Below are 16,223 nucleotides of genomic sequence, written 5' to 3' on the forward strand. Positions count from 1 at the left end.
AGAATGGATGCTTTTGAACTGTGATGTTAAAAGAAGACTCTTGAGAGTCCCTTGGACTGCGAGGAGATCCAACCAGTCCATTCTGAAGGAGATCAGTCCTGGGTGTTCATTGGAAGGACTGATGAAGCTGAAGCTTCAATACTTTGGCCGCCTGATGTGAAGAACTGACTCATTTGAAAAGACCCTGATGCTGGGAAAGACTGACAAGAAGGGGACGACAGAGGATGAGATGGTTGGATGGCATCACCGACTCGATGGACATGGGTTTGGGTAAACTCTGGGCGTTGGTGATGGACAGGCAGTCCTGGCATGCTGCGGTTCATGGGGTCGCAAAGAGTGGGACACGACTGAGCGACTGAACCGAACTGAACTCACACACACAAACCCAGGGACGGCATCTGCTCTGCCTGACTCCTGAGCTGTGCCAGGGCAGATGCAAATGAGGATGGGGTGGGAGCAACTGTTCTTAATTCAGTCACGTTCAAGTTACTGCCAAGTCTAGCTTTTAAGGGAAATTTCAGTGGCTTTGTAATAAATGATTTTCATTGGCTTAAAATAAAAAAAAAGGCACAACTAGTTTCTAAGTAGTTAAAATAGATTTACAAAGCCCACTAAAATATGATGCTGAAAGCTATCAAAAGGAATCAAGACAGTCCAGAGAAAAGGCATCAGAAATGAAAGAGATCTTGAACAGAACGGAACGAGCTAGTCCATGAGGACAACCTGGGACTTAAAACTTATCAAATACAAGCCTGTCCTTGGGATTCAACACTGCTGCTTCCAATCCGGCTCTGCATCCTTGAGTGCGTGCCTCACTGCCCGAGCCACAGTTTCCTCGTGTGTGGAATGTGGACAGGGTTCCTCCCAAAACAGACATGCTCAGCGTGGGGCCGGGGTCAGGTCCCGGCTGTAGCCGAGTTTGCAGGGCACCAGGGACCGAGGAAGAACAGGCCTGCAGCAGCCAGCGCAGTGTCTGACGCGTCGTTAAACACGCACGGAGGCTTCCCTGCCACCCTCCACGTTCCCCTGGTGGAGGCACAACTGCCGCGGGCCCGGCCCTGGGCTGGACACGGCGGCGGCGGGGCCCAGGCCCGGCGGTCCCTGGAGCCTCTGCGTCCGCGTGCCGCCACCCACCTGTTCGCAGTGGAGCGTGCACTGGCCGTCGGTGGGCAGCGAGACCTTCCAGAAACGCACCAGCAACCCCGCGGCCTCGTCCAGCGTCCGCCTGGCAGAGCTCACGCCGGTGACAAAGCTGCTCGGGGGCTCCGCGTGTGGACCCTGCATCGGGGAATGTGAAGGCTGTTGGGTGCAGTCTGGAGAAAGATCACGGACAAGCTGGCTCTCACGGGCAGCATGAATCGCCAGACCACGGGGCCTGCATTCCACATTCTGAGCCAGAGCCTGGCGTGGACGACATCAATGTACGGTTAAAGCTGGTGAATTACAGATTATGAGGGAACTTCGTTGGTGATATTAGGCCCATCAACAAGCATGATCAGTGGCCACCTGAGGGCACTATATTTATTTCGGCCACAAGAGGGTCCGTGGCCGGCCCCCGCCCTGCTCCGCAGCCCCGGAGCCTCTCAACAGCCAGCAACGCAGCGTGGTCGTTTCTGTCCCCTGCATCCCTGGCTCCTCGGCTCCGCCTGCTGCCAGCGGGACTTGCCCCGTCAAGTCTCCATCACCCCTCGGGCAGGCAGGAGCAAGTCAAACTGGGGAGTTTCTCAAGGGCACAAGAAAGCGAAGAATGTGAACCCCAGAAGACAAAGTACAAAATAGATTCTTTTTAAAGAAAGAAATGAAGAGTATCATTTTCACAAGTAGATAAAGACGAAACAATATGACACACCCTGTTAAGCTATCAAATTGGCAAAAAAACATTTATAAATAAAAATACTCACTGAAGACACAGGCGCAGAGGCACCCTCACTCGTAAACGGAGACACTGACACACACACTTGTGGAAAGCAACTCAGCAGTGGCTTCCAACAGAAGCTAGGAGGCCACGCGGCCTGGGAGCACGTGAGTTTACTTCTAGAAATCCGTCCCTAACGGACGGTTCTAAGGTATCACCAGAGATCCAGTTACAAGGATGCTCGTGACAGCTTAAATGTCCAGCAAACAGGTGAGAGAGTAAATAGACGGCTCTGTATCCACGCTGGCTTACTTTTCAGCCACGAAAAGTCAAGCTTTTAGGAAAATACTGAACAAGATTGAAATGTTAATATAATGTTAACTGAAAGTCAAATACAAAACTCATATGTAATGAGTCAGTTTTACAGACTTTATGAATGAGACACAAGTACACACATGAAAATTCTAAGCACTGAGCACTATGTGGTATTTTTATAGATGCTTTTATGTTTCTCTATAGTTTCTAGTTTCTGTAAAATAAAGATCATAATCAGAAAAGAACAATACTCTTACTTATATTTACGAATTCATTCAACGAGTATTTACCAGGCACCTACTCCCTGCCAGGCCCCGGGTGACACAGTGGGTATATGAGAGTGAACAAACACACGCTCTCCCTACTCTTATTGATGGGATGAAAAAAGCAAAGCTGGCTTTCACAATATTGTAAAACAAAACACAAAGGCAAAACAGCTAATATGAAGTAGGGGGCTTAAGTGTCCTCAATGAGAACCCAAAAAGAAGGATCAGAAAATGTGACCCACAGAAGCTCGAAGGTTGAGTCCAGTCCAGAGGAGGAAGGAAATTTGACCCCAAGTCTTGGAGAAAGTCAATGAGAAACTTTATGTCAAGCACACAGGGGTCCTTGACTTTAAAATGAGGATTCTGGCAGGACGCCGCAGGAAGAAGGGGTAGGTGGTCTTCCCAGCCAGAGGGCACAGGGAGCCAGGGCTGGAGGAAAAGCAGCCGCACCAGGCTGGGCCAGCAACTGGGGAGCGAGGAGAGACGGTGGGCGGGCAGGAGCAGACCCCAGCGTGAGAAAGTCTGCACAGTACGGGGAGCGGGAGGTGTCACACGGCTGCGGGGCAGGACACCAGAGCGCTCTGGAGGACATGCAGCGGGGTTCCAGCCCTGGAGGCGCCGAGTTCCTTCAGCTCGGCGTCTGTACAGTGGGCACAACGCCACCCATCATGAAGGCTGCTAACCGGCCACGTGCTGGGAGGGCAGCCGCCACCCGTCAGAGGAGGCACGGGGCAGCTCGTGTCAGCAAGCGCGTCCCAAGGGACTGTGCGATCCTTCCACGCCACGTGAGGATCAGGACCTCAGCCATGCTGAGCGTGGAGGCTGGGAGCGGGGCGGACCGGTGACCGGGGGGAAGAACAGACGGACACGTGACAGGCCTGAAGGACAGAGGGACGGATGCGAGCCTGGACAGACAGAGGCCGGCGTGGGGCAGGGCAGCGCAGCAGCACAGGGACACCCCTCAGCAGGCGGCCCCCCAGAACAACGCACAACCTGCAGAGCAGACCTGCCCTCCGAGCCTCAGGGCCTCCTTTCCTGCCCCTCCTCCCAGGGGAAGAGGCCCCACGGCCCCCTTGCCTCCTGCCTCCGCCTCCTGTTCCCCCGTGCGTCCCTCTCCCTCCGGCACCATCTGAAGTTACCTTGGTTACCAGCTCCTGACTGATGGGGCCAGGAGCCTCTCGGATCTGAAGGTCCATCTCGGCAAGGAGCATCTGGCCCTGGCCAATCTGCTCACACAGGGCATCGTAGTCCTCGGCCAGGCCCAGCATGTGATGGCCGCTCTTGCTGGCCCAGAGGTGGTGGCTGGGGACCAGGGAGGACACGTAGGAGGCACTGACAACGGAGCTGCCGCTGTCGCAGGAGAGGGTGTCCACATCATTTCCGGAGAGCGGAGGCATCTCTGAAGCTGCACAACGAGAGGGGAGACGTGAGATCTCCCAGGAGCAGCACCTGCCTTCGATGAGCTGTGTGTAAGGACATGAAGCCAGCCGGGAGGCGAGAGCCCTCAGGTCCAAATGCCAGCTGACACCACCCAGAGAGGACAGACAGAGGCTGGGATCCAGGATGCCAGTGTGTGCGCCACCTAATGAGTAAGCTCTGGGATTAGTCACCTCATTTCAACCCAGCCAGCACTCATCAGAGCCCTGCAATGCAGAAGAGCCTGGTCTACACAGAGGAACCGAGGCCAGGCCTGCGCCTCAGGGGTCTGAGTCTGATCGGAGAACAGACGCCACGCGGAAGGGGTAGGAGCCCGACATCAGAGAGCCGGATCTCAGAGGACAGGACAGTCAGGCCTATGTGCAGGAAGGGGGACCAGAGACAGCTTCCTGGAAGAAGCAACGACTGCGCTGGGTGCGAGGGTAGCAAGAATGATGCTTCAGAGGAAAAAGCCTGCCGCTTTCCACCTTTGCATCAACAGAAGCACAGGGGGTGATTCTGACAGGGGCCATCCGGAGAGACGTTTCCCAGAGCCATTTGCATTCAGGAGGAGTCTTGAAGCGGCAGGATTTTCACTAGCAGAGAAGCGGGCAAGATTGGTCTGGCAAAGGCAGGAGCCAGGAGGCACAGTCCCCGTGAGAGGAAAGCGCAGGCCCGCCTGCAGGATGGTGACCCATCTGTGTGCCACCGGGTGGGCAAAGGGGTGTGGCTGGGCAGGCCCGCCGGGGCTGGGTGCTGCAGGCCCTCGAAAGCCACACTAAGGTGGTCGCTCTAATCCAGGGCAACAGGGACCCCAGCCAATGATGTCACTAAGGCTGGTAACACCTAGGAACACAGGAACCAGCTTGGAGGATGAGATCGCCAGCTAGAAATGCTGAGAACACGAAACCCTAAATCCTGCCGAATACTCTTCTGAGTTGGAACCAGGGACCCCCTTGCCCTCAACTGAACAAGTCCCACCGAGAAACCCAAAGGTGCCACAGTCACCCAGACTTTAGCTCTGTACCTGATCTTGGGGGCGTTGCTGGGGTGGGATCAAACAGATCACACGAATCGTCAGTTGCCACGGGACACTTGTCACCATCTGCACGAGGCAAAATACGGGAAGCAGGCCATCAAGTTCTCATTTCATTCTCATCAGCATTTGAGAGAAAGAACTGCAGGAAAATATAGTCAAGTTCTGGACACGAGCACTATCGTTCATTCACATCCTCACTGGGCCTCTCTCCCACCAGGCCTTGCGGAACACAGAGTGAGCAGGCCTGGCCCCCTCCCCGGAAGGACCCTCTTTGTCCAGACAAGTAAGCAGACCACGTCCCCCGAGGAGTCAGGGCTAAGGGGCGGTGGGAGCCCAGGTCGGGGGGTGACCCGAGGAGGCAGAAATGCCGGGGTCCTTTAGACACCTCAGGGAGCGTGAAGCAGGGGCTTCAGGAGGAACGGCTGGCAGCCCGAGTCTGGAGGCGGCCGTGGTACCCACACGGGATGGAAGCGTCACCCCAAGCAGGACCTGGGAGGGGATGCACTGGAACAAGGGAAGTGGGCAAAACCAGTCAGATGCTGGAAAAGATGCCAAGCCGCGTTCTACGGGGCACCTCCAAGCTCCCAGGAGCTCAGGGACAGCGTGGCTTCTAGTTCAGGTTTCCTGGGAGAGGAGGCCAAGGGACCGAGATGGGAAGGGATCTGCCTGGCATGACCTGGAGTGTCAGGGATGGAGAGAGCACTGTGTCCCCGCCTCGCGGGGTCCCGTTCAGCTCATTCCCACCCAGGCATCTCCTGAGAGTGTGCTTTGATATCAGGGGGCCAAGGAGCCCCGGGGGTCTGCTCCAGGGAGCTGGCCCAAGAGGGATCACTTCCTACAACAACAGCAGCCTTTAGAGCAGAACTTTCAGACAGTGGCTCTTCGCTACCATCCTGGAAAGTCTTTTGCAAAGGAGGAAACGCTGCTGCCTACAGTATAATTCTCATCTTCACTGGGGGAGGTGGGAGAATGCTCCCACATGTCTCTGTGGAGGGCACCCCAGGGCTGACCCTGGACAAATCTCCAAAACAGGCAAAGGCTGTTCAACGACCTCACTTCACCTGCCCCAGAGTCCATCCTGGGCACCCCAAGCCCCAGGCTGGCCTCCCTGGTTCAGTCTCCCTCGCTTACACCAACAGTCTCCTTGGTCCCATCTCCGCAAAGTTCTAGAAGGGCCAGGACAGACCTCTACTTAAGGGCCTCTGGCCAGGCCGCTGCTGATACATCACCCATGCAGACAGCGGCAGCAGGGGCGCCCCCAGCCCTGCGAGGCCCCCCTTGCAGGATCGTATCCTCAGAACGCCGCTCAACAGAACGATCGTGCTAATGCTGATGTTCACTAAAGCGCCGACTCAGAGACCACGCTAACCATCACCAGTGCAATGGTTTGGTGACTGACAATCCTCTGAAAACAGTTAGTTAGGAAGCCCCTGTGAAGGAAGGGGTAACACTGGTGACGTAATATTGGGCAAAAACAAAGAAAGCCACAAAAACGCATCTGAACCTTATGAATTCACGCCTATACCCGATCACCAGATGAAGCAACGCAAAGCACAGAGCACAAAAACTAACGTTTTATAACATGAAGGACCTTTTCCTTTTTTCTTTTCCACATTGTCACAGCACCTTTTTGGTTCAAATTTTAAAACCCTTCCCAAGGAGGAACCCGTGAGTCAGCCACTGCAAGTTCCAAGGCTGGGTGACTGGGTGGTCTCTGAGAGATTATAACTTTCTAAATTAAAGGTGAGAGGTGTAAGTCCCAATCCAAGTAGAGTGTAAGTATAAACTCCTTACTCCCCGCCCCCGAGGCACACACCCACCCTGCGGGCATGAGCACGGTGACCCCAGACCCCCGAGGCCCTCCAGGCGGCGCTTCAGAGACAGTGGCCTCGGAGCTGGGCATGATTTCTAGCTCCAGCCCTGCCACCGACATGCGGCGGTAACTCTGGAAAGTCTCTTGCCCCCTCTGAGTTTGGTTCCCTCATGAAGAGAGAAGGAGGCTGGCCTGGCTGACTGCTCTGAGCCTGAGCCCCTGCCGGCGTCTTCCGGACCTATGTGGGAGGGGACAGAGGGTCCAGGAGCCCAGTTTATCCTCTCCCTGCCCCCTCTACAGCCTCTGCAAGGCCAGACAAAAAACCGGCAAGAAAACGCCAAACAGAACCAGCGTCCAAAACTGCCAGGAAGCTTTTCAGATCCTGAGACGCTGACAGCTGGAGGAAGAGGCGTAGAACCTCTTTTAAAGGTGGTAAAAGGGACTAAAATGGATTTCCAGCAGCGGGTGATGTGGACAGGACTAAGTGGGGGGCGGGAGGCAGCAAGGTGGCTGGAAGCCACGACTCGGCTGCCCTGAGAATCCACAGGCCCCAGGCAGAGACGACGGCATTTTGCCAAAGGTGACAGCTTCCTGGCGGTCAGGCCCAGGCTCCCGGGGTCTGGCAAGTCTGCTGTCGGTGGGCGGACACCCCTGTGGGGCGAGGGTGGGACTCAGAAGCTCAAGTGTCCCGCACAGACGCGCAGGGCTGTGTCTCAGACGGTGGGGGGAGGCAGGACAGTACCTGGCTCGTCCAGCGGCAGGGGCCGCTCGGGGGCGGACAGGGTCTGCAGAGCCAAAGCGAGAGCGGCTTCCCGGGCCTTCTGCCCGTCCTGCACCAGCCGCTCCTCCACCCAGCTCTGCAGCGTCATGTTGATCTTGATGCTTTTCTCCAGCAACGCCTGCAGAGCCTGGACCTCGGCCAGGAGGCCGTGCAGGTGGCCCAGGAGGTCCTGGCCCCTCCAGCCTTCTCCTGACGCCTCCACACCGGCCTCTGCGAACGTGAGCAAAGGGAAACCTCAACACCGTCCATTGCCAAAGGTCAGCCGTGAGCGGACGGTGCTTGCCACCCGCCGCCACCACCACCTTCCTCCCCCGCCCAAGGACTGGGAACAGTTGAAAATAACAACTCAACTTTCAAAACAAAAATATCGGCAGACTTAATTGCTGCTATTCCACAGGCTAAGTAAGAGCTGGAAATTAATCTTCGCTTCTGGCCATTAAGGCCTAGCAAATTGCACACCAAACCCCGAAATTATGTCTAGTAGTAATAAAATCTATTTGGGCTGGAATTATAGAATGAAAGGGGGTGATTTTCAGAGCTGCAGTGTATTAAAAAGGCACAACAGCAGGAATAAGAAGAGCAACTTGAGGAGAAAATGAAAGCTGAGAGGTGACCCTTTTCTAGATAAACTTTCAATAGGGAGAAACCATCTGGAAAATTAGTTGAAAAGGAAACAACAACAACAGCAAAACCCCCCACCACACCTCAAAATTAATTCTAAAACATCAGAGTTTACAGTCAAGTCACTCTGATCCAGTATCTCTCTAGGACAGAGCGCGGACCAGCAACCATCTCCAGAGCAACGCTCAGCGCACAGCAGGTGCTCCATGATTATCCGCTGAATGAATGGGCCAAAAAAAAAAAATACACTCGCAGGAAAATTGTTATTTCTCAAGTGTCTACTACGTGCCAGGTACTGTGCTAGGACGTTTAATAAATGATCGCATCTAATTTTCATGACTGCATAGAACCGAGAGTAGCAGACGTGTGTTGCAGCAGAAGGAAGAGGCCCAAAGTGGCAAGCTGACTACGGGAGGCACAGGCGGGCATGCGAGGCTGTGAGAACCCAGACCTCAGCCGGCTGGGCTCCCGAGCCTCAGTCCTTCCCTGCTTCCTGCTGCCGCTTCAGAAGGAGGGTGGGCCGGAGAGCCTGCCTCAGAGTCGACCTGCTCCACCAGGGAGGCAGGCCTGGGGTTTGAGGACAGAGGGCCAGCCTGCTGTTGGTGGAGAGGAGAGCACGCCCGGCCAGAGTGCCCAGTACCTCGCGGCCTCCGCTGCTCTTGGTCCAGCTTCTCATACACCTTCAGCTCCGCCCGCAGGGCCCTCAGGAGCTTGTCGCTCTGCAAGAGCAGCTGTTGCCTCAACACCGACTCCTCCTGCAGCCTGCAAAGGCCCCGCCGGCACGGGGAGGAGAGGTTAGTCTCACACGGCGGGCAGGCAGTCCCACCGTGACCCGGAGAGTGTGGCCGAGACTGTTGGCGTGCTGAGGTGCATCCTGAGGGCCCCTCCGGGCCCAGCCCTTGACATCTGAGGTCTTGGGTCATCCTCACAGACACCCCAAGAGGGACGCGCTACGAATGCCCAACTCAGGAATGTGAGGAAGTGAAACGCAGAATGGTTATGTCTCACCCAGGGGTGCCCAGCTCAGGAGAGAAGCAGGGCTGTGAAGGCACAGACCGTGAGCTTACGGATCACTGCACCGCACTGGGGAAGCAGGGCAACCTCAGGAACTAAAGGTCAGGGGGAATCAGGAGAGCTGATGGGGCTGCTGAGACCCACGGGACGAGATGGAGACCACAGGGACAGAGGGGCCTGCGGAGGAGCAGTCAGCATGACCGGCTCAGAGTCCGAGTCAGACGCGTGTCAACCCTGTGTGCAGAATCGCCCGTGGCTTCCCAGTCACTCAGCATGAAAGCCAAGGTCCTCCCAGGCCCCAGGGCCCTCTTCCATCCCAACCCCTCCTCCAGCAGGGCCCCCTGCTCTGCCCTGCACAGGCCAAGGACACCCCGCCCCGGGCCCTCATCCTTTCCAAAGAGAAGGATCTTCCAGAGGCTCCACAGGGTGTACGCGCTCACTGCCTCCAGTGGCTGCTCAACAGCACCTTTGCAGAGGCTGGCTTTGATGCTCCCGGGATGAAACAGAGCCACCTGGCCCCCAGGCCCTGTCCCCTGACTCAGATGACTTCCTCCTCTCATTTCATTCCCACCTGCCATGCCGTGTGTCGTGTGCTTACTGCACCCGTCCCCGGGCAGAGGACCCTGGCCCCACCTGCTCAGCGCCCTGCGGCCGTGGCATGCCTCCTGAAGCAGCCGCTGGTTCTCTCTCTCCTTCCCGTCTACCTCTCTCTGCAGCCGCTCCTTCTCCGCCTGCACAGCGGCCAGCTCCCCCTGGAGGTGCTCCAGGCTGGCAGCCTTCCTGGAGAGGGCCTCGCGCAGCTTCTCGTTCTCCTTCTGTTTATCTGCACGCACAGAGAAGCGCCGCTGAGAGGAGACACCGTTTGTTTTTCCCAACCTCATTACGCAAATATAGCACTTTAGCCGGAGCACGCCAAGAATACAAAGGAGAGAAGGAGATTTCATCTGGCATTTGTGATTGTGGTATTCCAATTATCTCATGCATTTTGGGCAGATAAATCTGTCAACATCAAGGCTGCAGGTTAAACGTCACTGGGATGAGATGAGCCCGTTTAATTTTCTATTAAATAATGGGCTGTGCCAACCTAGTTACTGTGCCTTCACAGAGCAAAAACTGGGCAGACGTTGGAGACAGAGGCAAGAAACGGGGCTCAAGACTCTGGCGATGGGTGCTGGGCAAGTCTGAGAGGCCCGCTGGGAGGCCAGCGGGCTGTGCAGACGGCCCTTCAGCCACCACCGCCAGGCCCGGAGGCCAGCGCTCCCAAGGGACAAGCAGCACCGGGGCTCAGGGATACACGGCCCCCACAAGGCCTGGAGACGAGGGGCGTGCTCGGGTGCAGCTCCTCTGCTTACTGACCGCAGCAGCTTCAGCCAGACTCTACTTCTCTGTGCCTCAGTTTCCTCATGTGCGTGGCCAGGAGTAGTAACTGAGCTACAGGTACAGGCTCCATTCAGGGCCTCACAGCACACTGATGGCTGCCAGTGTGCCGGCGGCTGCGGGCTTTGCCAGTGCTGCCAATGGCTGACATCACCACAGAGCTCACTGTTACCCTGAGATCTTCCTGTGTACCATTCCTGCTTACTCTTCAGAGTAGGCCTCCATGGAGGCACTTGGCTTACTCTCTATTTTTCAGACAGGATGTTAAGGATCAGAGAGACTAAGGCTTTGCCGAGGTCACATAGCCAGTAACTGACAGAGCCAGGATTCAGATCCAGCTTTTCTGATTCCACTCTTAACCATGACTTGATCATCTCTGAGCAAGCTTTCTCCTCTCCCCGCAGGCTGCAACCACACTGAGCTTCCTACAACTCTGGACCAGTCCAGACTCCACCCCCACCTCTAACCCCTGGGCCTCCATCCACCCTCTTCTTTCTATTTAAAATGCCCCGGCTCTTCTGAACCTTATCTGTTGTTTAAGTTGTTAAGTCTCGTCTGACTCTTTGAAACCTCACGGACTGCAGCCTGCAAGGCTCCTCTGTCCCTGTGATTTCCCAAGCAAGAATTACTGGAGTGGGTTGCCATTTCCTTCTCCAGGGAAGCTTCCTGACCCAGGGATTGAACCAGCGTCTCCTGCATTGGCAAACAGATTCTTTACCACTAAGCCACCCGGGAAGCCCTCTAAACCTCAGGCACCTCTGCTAATCCCTACTAATATCCCAGACTCAGCTCTTGAAGGCCAGCTCCTCCTGGGTCAGGATGCCTTTCCCAGGGTCCCGCTCTCCCTGAGGATTTATGATGGCTGATCCTCACCTTGGTCTGACACAGTCGCCTGGCTCTCTCTCCCGTCAGACCGTGAGCTCCCCTGCAGAAAGGGATCAGGTCCCACTCAACTCTGAATCAGAACCTACACGGGCTGCGATACAGAAGAGGCACCAGGAGGTGTTTGCCAAATGAATGAATGATCTGCGGAAGCCCCAGTTTCATCTCTTAAGTCAGTATCTCTAGTGAAAATGGGATAAGATGGCCTGAGTTCCGGTTCCACCACCTCTGGCCCTGTGACCGCAGGCCAGTCAATTCCCCAGCCTCAGGTGCTCACCTGTAGGGCAGGACTAATAATCACGTCATTCCGGAAGCATTTTATGCATTGTCAGAAAATACAAGTGAAACCTCTTTGAGGGCTAAGCTCCACACAGAAGGAATGGAAAGAAGAGAAACACTGTCCTCTTCCCTGGTGGCTCAGTAAAGAATCCGCCTGCAATGCAGGAGACCTGGGTTTGATCCCTGGGTCAGGAAGATCCCCTGGAGAGGGAAATGGCAACCCACTCCAGCATTCTTGCCTGGAGAATCCCAGGGACAGGAGCCTGGCGGGCTAACTGTCCATGGGGTCACAAGAGCTGGACATGACTTAGTGACTAAACCTCCACAAAAGAAATCCTGGAAAAGCTTTCCTGGTAGTAGAAAGTCTCTGAAATTTGGGGAGTAACATATTTCCAGCCCTCTCTCTTCCGCTGTGACCTGAGTGAGAGGCGGCTGCACAGAGGGGAGGGTGACAAGTGAAGAAACATTTCCTCAGCCCCACGGAGGCAACCCGCTGTAGGCCCTTACAGCTTAGCTGTCACAACAGCCCGATGAAGAGCTCCTATTTTACAGCTAACGATACTGAGGTTCAGAGAGGCTGAGTGACCGGCCCGAAGGCACAGAGCCACAGGACTTGAACGCAGGTTGGTCCAACTCCAGCATCCGCATCCTTCCCACATCACAGGGGCCTGTGGGCTCCCGGCTGTACCTCTAGTTTTTACCTCTGGATCCTTTAGCGAGCATCGTATTGAGGGCCTGGTTCTGCTTCCTCAGGAAACGTACTTCTGATGTCAGAGAATTGTGGACCTCTGGACCATAACCCAAAACGTTTGAAGAACCTATAAAAACACACAGAAGTCACAATTTATGGATGGTCTTCAGGCCCAAGTGCATGGAACTTTCTAGAAAACAGTTTTAAATAATGAGGAAACACAACACATCATGAAAAGTACTCCTGTGAACTACGTAAGACGCTACCAGAAGGGAAAGGAGAGTGAGTTTGAAAGAGGAGACGGAGGGGACTCCCCACATCTTACCTGCCCTCGGGCAGGACAGAGGAGGAGCGGGCAGGAGACGGGTGGTGATCTCAGCCTCCATGACTTCTCTCCTGAGGGCCGAGCCCTCTGGGGACCTCTCCACCGAGGCTCCGGTCCACACCTCACCTTTCCCACCCTCCCTCCTGTTTCCTGCCTGTGTGGATGGTCTCACCACTACCCCAACCCGAGCTGATAACCTGGGAGCCGGCCCAAAGGCGTCTTCTTCCACTCCACAGTCAGGCCACACACCCTGGCCCGCTCTGTTCTGCCCTGTGGTTCAGCCGTATTTTGGCCCTATGGCCTCAGCCAACAAAATGATCGTCCTAAACGCAGCCCGTTCGTGGTTTCCTCTTTATTTTTTTCTGCTCAAAACCATTTGATGGCACCACCACCATGAAAGATAATCACACAACCAAACACAAGGTCCAAACGTCAAGTCTCTATTATTAGCTCGAACCTCACAGCCCACCCCACTCCCTCTCACACTAGACCCTCAGCCCAACCGAGCCACCCTGTGCTCCAAACACACCGCATGGTTAAACACATGCTTTACTGGACGACGTATCCCCTTTGTCCAGAGAGCCTGCCACCTTGCTCAACTGTTGAAATCACACTCGTCCTTCAACTCATAGCTCAAGCTCACTGCCCCAGCGTGCAGACTGAAAACACCAGGCTCTAAAGCTAGACAGACTGGGTCTGAGGTCCCTCACGCACTCTGATCAGTTCCCTCATCCCTAGACACCTGCCCGGGCTCGAGTCTGTCTCCTGAAATCCTAGCCCTTCCTCTGGCCGGACAGCTCCCCGACGCTCTGGGTCAGCACTCCCTGCGCACTGAACCGCCCACGCCCGCACCACGTGTACGGCTCCTGTCCGCAGCCACATGCCTGCAGGGCACCCGCCGCGCAAGGTGCTTTCTGCACGTGGCAGACAGATGCCTCCCTTGCCGTCCTTACTGATGGAGTCGACCACACCGCAGAGCCCGAGGGCCAGACACCTGCTCTCCCAGCCTCCGGGGCGGCTAGAGCACAGTCCTGTGCCACTTCTGGTCAATGAGGTTTGACAGGAAGCCTGCTGGGAACTTCTGGGAAAGATTTTCCGCCCGGATGAAGAGAGAAGGAGGGGGAGGAGCAAGCCCCACCTGCTCCATTCCCTCCTCTGGACTCCGTCCCGAGAGGAGGGGAGGCGGCAGCCCCACAGGTATTAACCCCACGCTCTGCTCCCAGTCAATCAGCAGTAAGACCCGCTTACAACTGCCTGCCCTGGACTGCCTGCTCTATAAGAAAACAAAAATCCCCGTTGTTTGTACCAGCTTCTTACTCCTGTTCTGTTACCTGCAGCTGAAAACACCCTGATACACAACTGATTACCTGTGTGGTAACCCCCTCCAGTATTCTTACTTGGGAAACCCCATGGACAGAGGAGCCTAGAGGGCTACAGTCCGCGGGGTCACAGAAGAGTCTGACCCAACTTAGCGAATAAACAGCAGCAACGCAGCACTCAGACTCCCCGGGAGGAGGGCTTGGCCCTGCGTCTCCAGCAGCCAGAGCTCGCTCGCTCTGCTGCACAAGCACTGCCTCTTCCTCACGGGAATGATTCCCTAGTTACAGCGTCATCTTTTCTCACTGACATCCCTCTCTCCCCACCATCTTCCTCCACGCTCCCCTGTAAACTCTGGTGTCCTCTTAGAGACACTTGGGTTTGAACTTCAGCTCTGGCTTCTTAATAGCTGCACGATCTCAGGCAAGTCACCTAACTTCCCTACCCCTCTATGAACTCAATAAAAACGATCGATGCTAATATTACTCACTATTACCATGTTAACACACAACTGATGACCGGCTGGAGCCAAAAGAGGACCAAAGAACGACCTGGATGAGCAGCTAAGCTTCTCCAGAAGTCTTCCATGACCACGGCTAAGGCGGTCACTTTTCAAGAGGTAATGGGGCCAAGGAACAGTTTCTGACAGAGCCTGAGCTGGCGGGGTCCACTTCTGATGCTAAGAGACCCGTCTTTCTTCTGAGCATCATCACTGGAAGCTTGTGTAACTGGCGACAAGCCGGAAGACCTAACACCGAGGGTGACAGGTTTAGCGATATTCCACCTCCACATTACAAGGAGCTGTGCCTTTCTCAGACCTGCTCCCAGGACAACCGTCTCACAGCAGGGGAGGCCGAAACACTATCATTTCCTTGTCTTTTCAGGGACTGTGGCAACACGGCGAGAGCAGCATGTCTCTCTGCCAGCATAAATACTTCACGAATGTCTTTCTGTAAACCTTCCCATCAGAGCGAATTACTCTCCAGAGCAATTGCCCGCTCCACTGTAGCTGGTGGCCATTTGAGCCCCCCAAATAATTCTACGATTGGATTTGCCTGGGAAAATGTAAAACAGACAGAATCTAATTCGGGCATTACCACGAGTAACTGCGGTGGGCCCAGGCGTGCGTCTCTTTCCTGTGTGTGATGTGACTAATAACTCAGATTAATCAATTTCCCTGGAGTGAGATGGGGAGGAGGGGAGGATGCAGGATTGCGGGGAGAGGGGCAGTCGGGAGAGAGAGGGGCAGCGGGGGGAGAGAGAGAGATGGAAGCAGTCTCTCTGCCTTGCACACCGCCCACACACAGCACTTTGAAAAGATGTCCTTCCAGGCTGATGGTTATGCCGGACTAGAGAGCGGACTTGGGGACCAGAGATGCGGGCGCTGCCACGGACTCCATCCTTCCAGAACCCACTTTTTTCCTCACTGTCGATGGCAATGAGACTCCATCTTTCCAGAACCCGCTTTTCTCATCACTATCAATGGCAATGAGACTCCATCTTTCCAGAACCCACTTTTCTCATCACCATCAATGGCAATGAGACTCCATCCTTCCAGAACCCTCTTTTCTCATCACTATCAATGGCAATGAGACTCCATCTTTCCAGAACCCACTTTTCTCATCACTATCAACGGCAATGAGACTCCATCTTTCCAGAACCCACTTTTCTCCTCACTATCAATGGCAATGAGACTCCATCTTTCCAGAACCCACTTTTCTCATCACTATCAATGGCAATGAGACTCCATCTTTCCAGAACCCACTTTTCTCCTCACTATCAATGGCAATGAGACTCCATCTTTCCAGAACCCACTTTTCTCATCACTATCAATGGCAATGAGACTCCATCTTTCCAGAACCCACTTATCTCCTCACTATCAATGGCAATGAGACTCCATCTTTCCAGAACCCGCTTTTCTCATCACTATCAATGGCAAAGAGACTCCATCTTTCCAGAACCCGCTTTTCTCATCACCATCAATGGCAATGAGACTCCATCCTTCCAGAACCCGCTTTTCTCATCACCATCAATGGCAATGAGACTCCATCTTTCCAGAACCCACTTTTCTCATCACTATCAACGGCAATGAGACTCCATCTTTCCAGAACCCACTTTTCTCCTCACTATCGATGGCAATGAGACTCCATCCTTCCAGAACCCACTTTTCTCATCACTATCAACGGCAATGAGACTCCATCTTTCCAGAACCCACTTTTCTCCTCACTATCA

At 54.8% G+C, this 16,223-nt stretch overlaps 1 protein-coding gene across 8 annotated transcripts in view; it reads right to left on the bottom strand.

The window, feature by feature from the left end:
* CDK5RAP2 (CDK5 regulatory subunit associated protein 2) overlaps window positions 1-16,223 on the bottom strand; it is a 183,241-nt gene that overhangs the window by 12,281 nt on the left and 154,737 nt on the right. For 5 of the 8 annotated variants that reach the window (XM_027550654.1, XM_027550655.1, XM_027550658.1 and 2 more), the window contains 7 exons: window positions 12,360-12,476; window positions 9,754-9,943; window positions 8,747-8,868; window positions 7,447-7,695; window positions 4,880-4,957; window positions 3,576-3,841; window positions 1,135-1,278 (listed from right to left, as the gene is read on the bottom strand). In XM_027550654.1, the coding sequence (XP_027406455.1) occupies window positions 1,135-1,278; window positions 3,576-3,841; window positions 4,880-4,957; window positions 7,447-7,695; window positions 8,747-8,868; window positions 9,754-9,943; window positions 12,360-12,476 (1,166 nt within the window). Of the gene's footprint in view, window positions 1-1,134; window positions 1,279-3,575; window positions 3,842-4,879; window positions 5,031-7,446; window positions 7,696-8,746; window positions 8,869-9,753; window positions 9,944-12,359; window positions 12,477-16,223 lie in introns of those variants that run through there. The other 3 variants (XM_027550656.1, XM_027550657.1, XR_003512411.1) reach the window with 2 other exon arrangements.

Source organism: Bos indicus x Bos taurus, chromosome 8, assembly GCF_003369695.1.
Source record: "Bos indicus x Bos taurus breed Angus x Brahman F1 hybrid chromosome 8, Bos_hybrid_MaternalHap_v2.0, whole genome shotgun sequence".
Classification (NCBI taxonomy): Eukaryota; Metazoa; Chordata; class Mammalia; order Artiodactyla; family Bovidae; genus Bos; species Bos indicus x Bos taurus.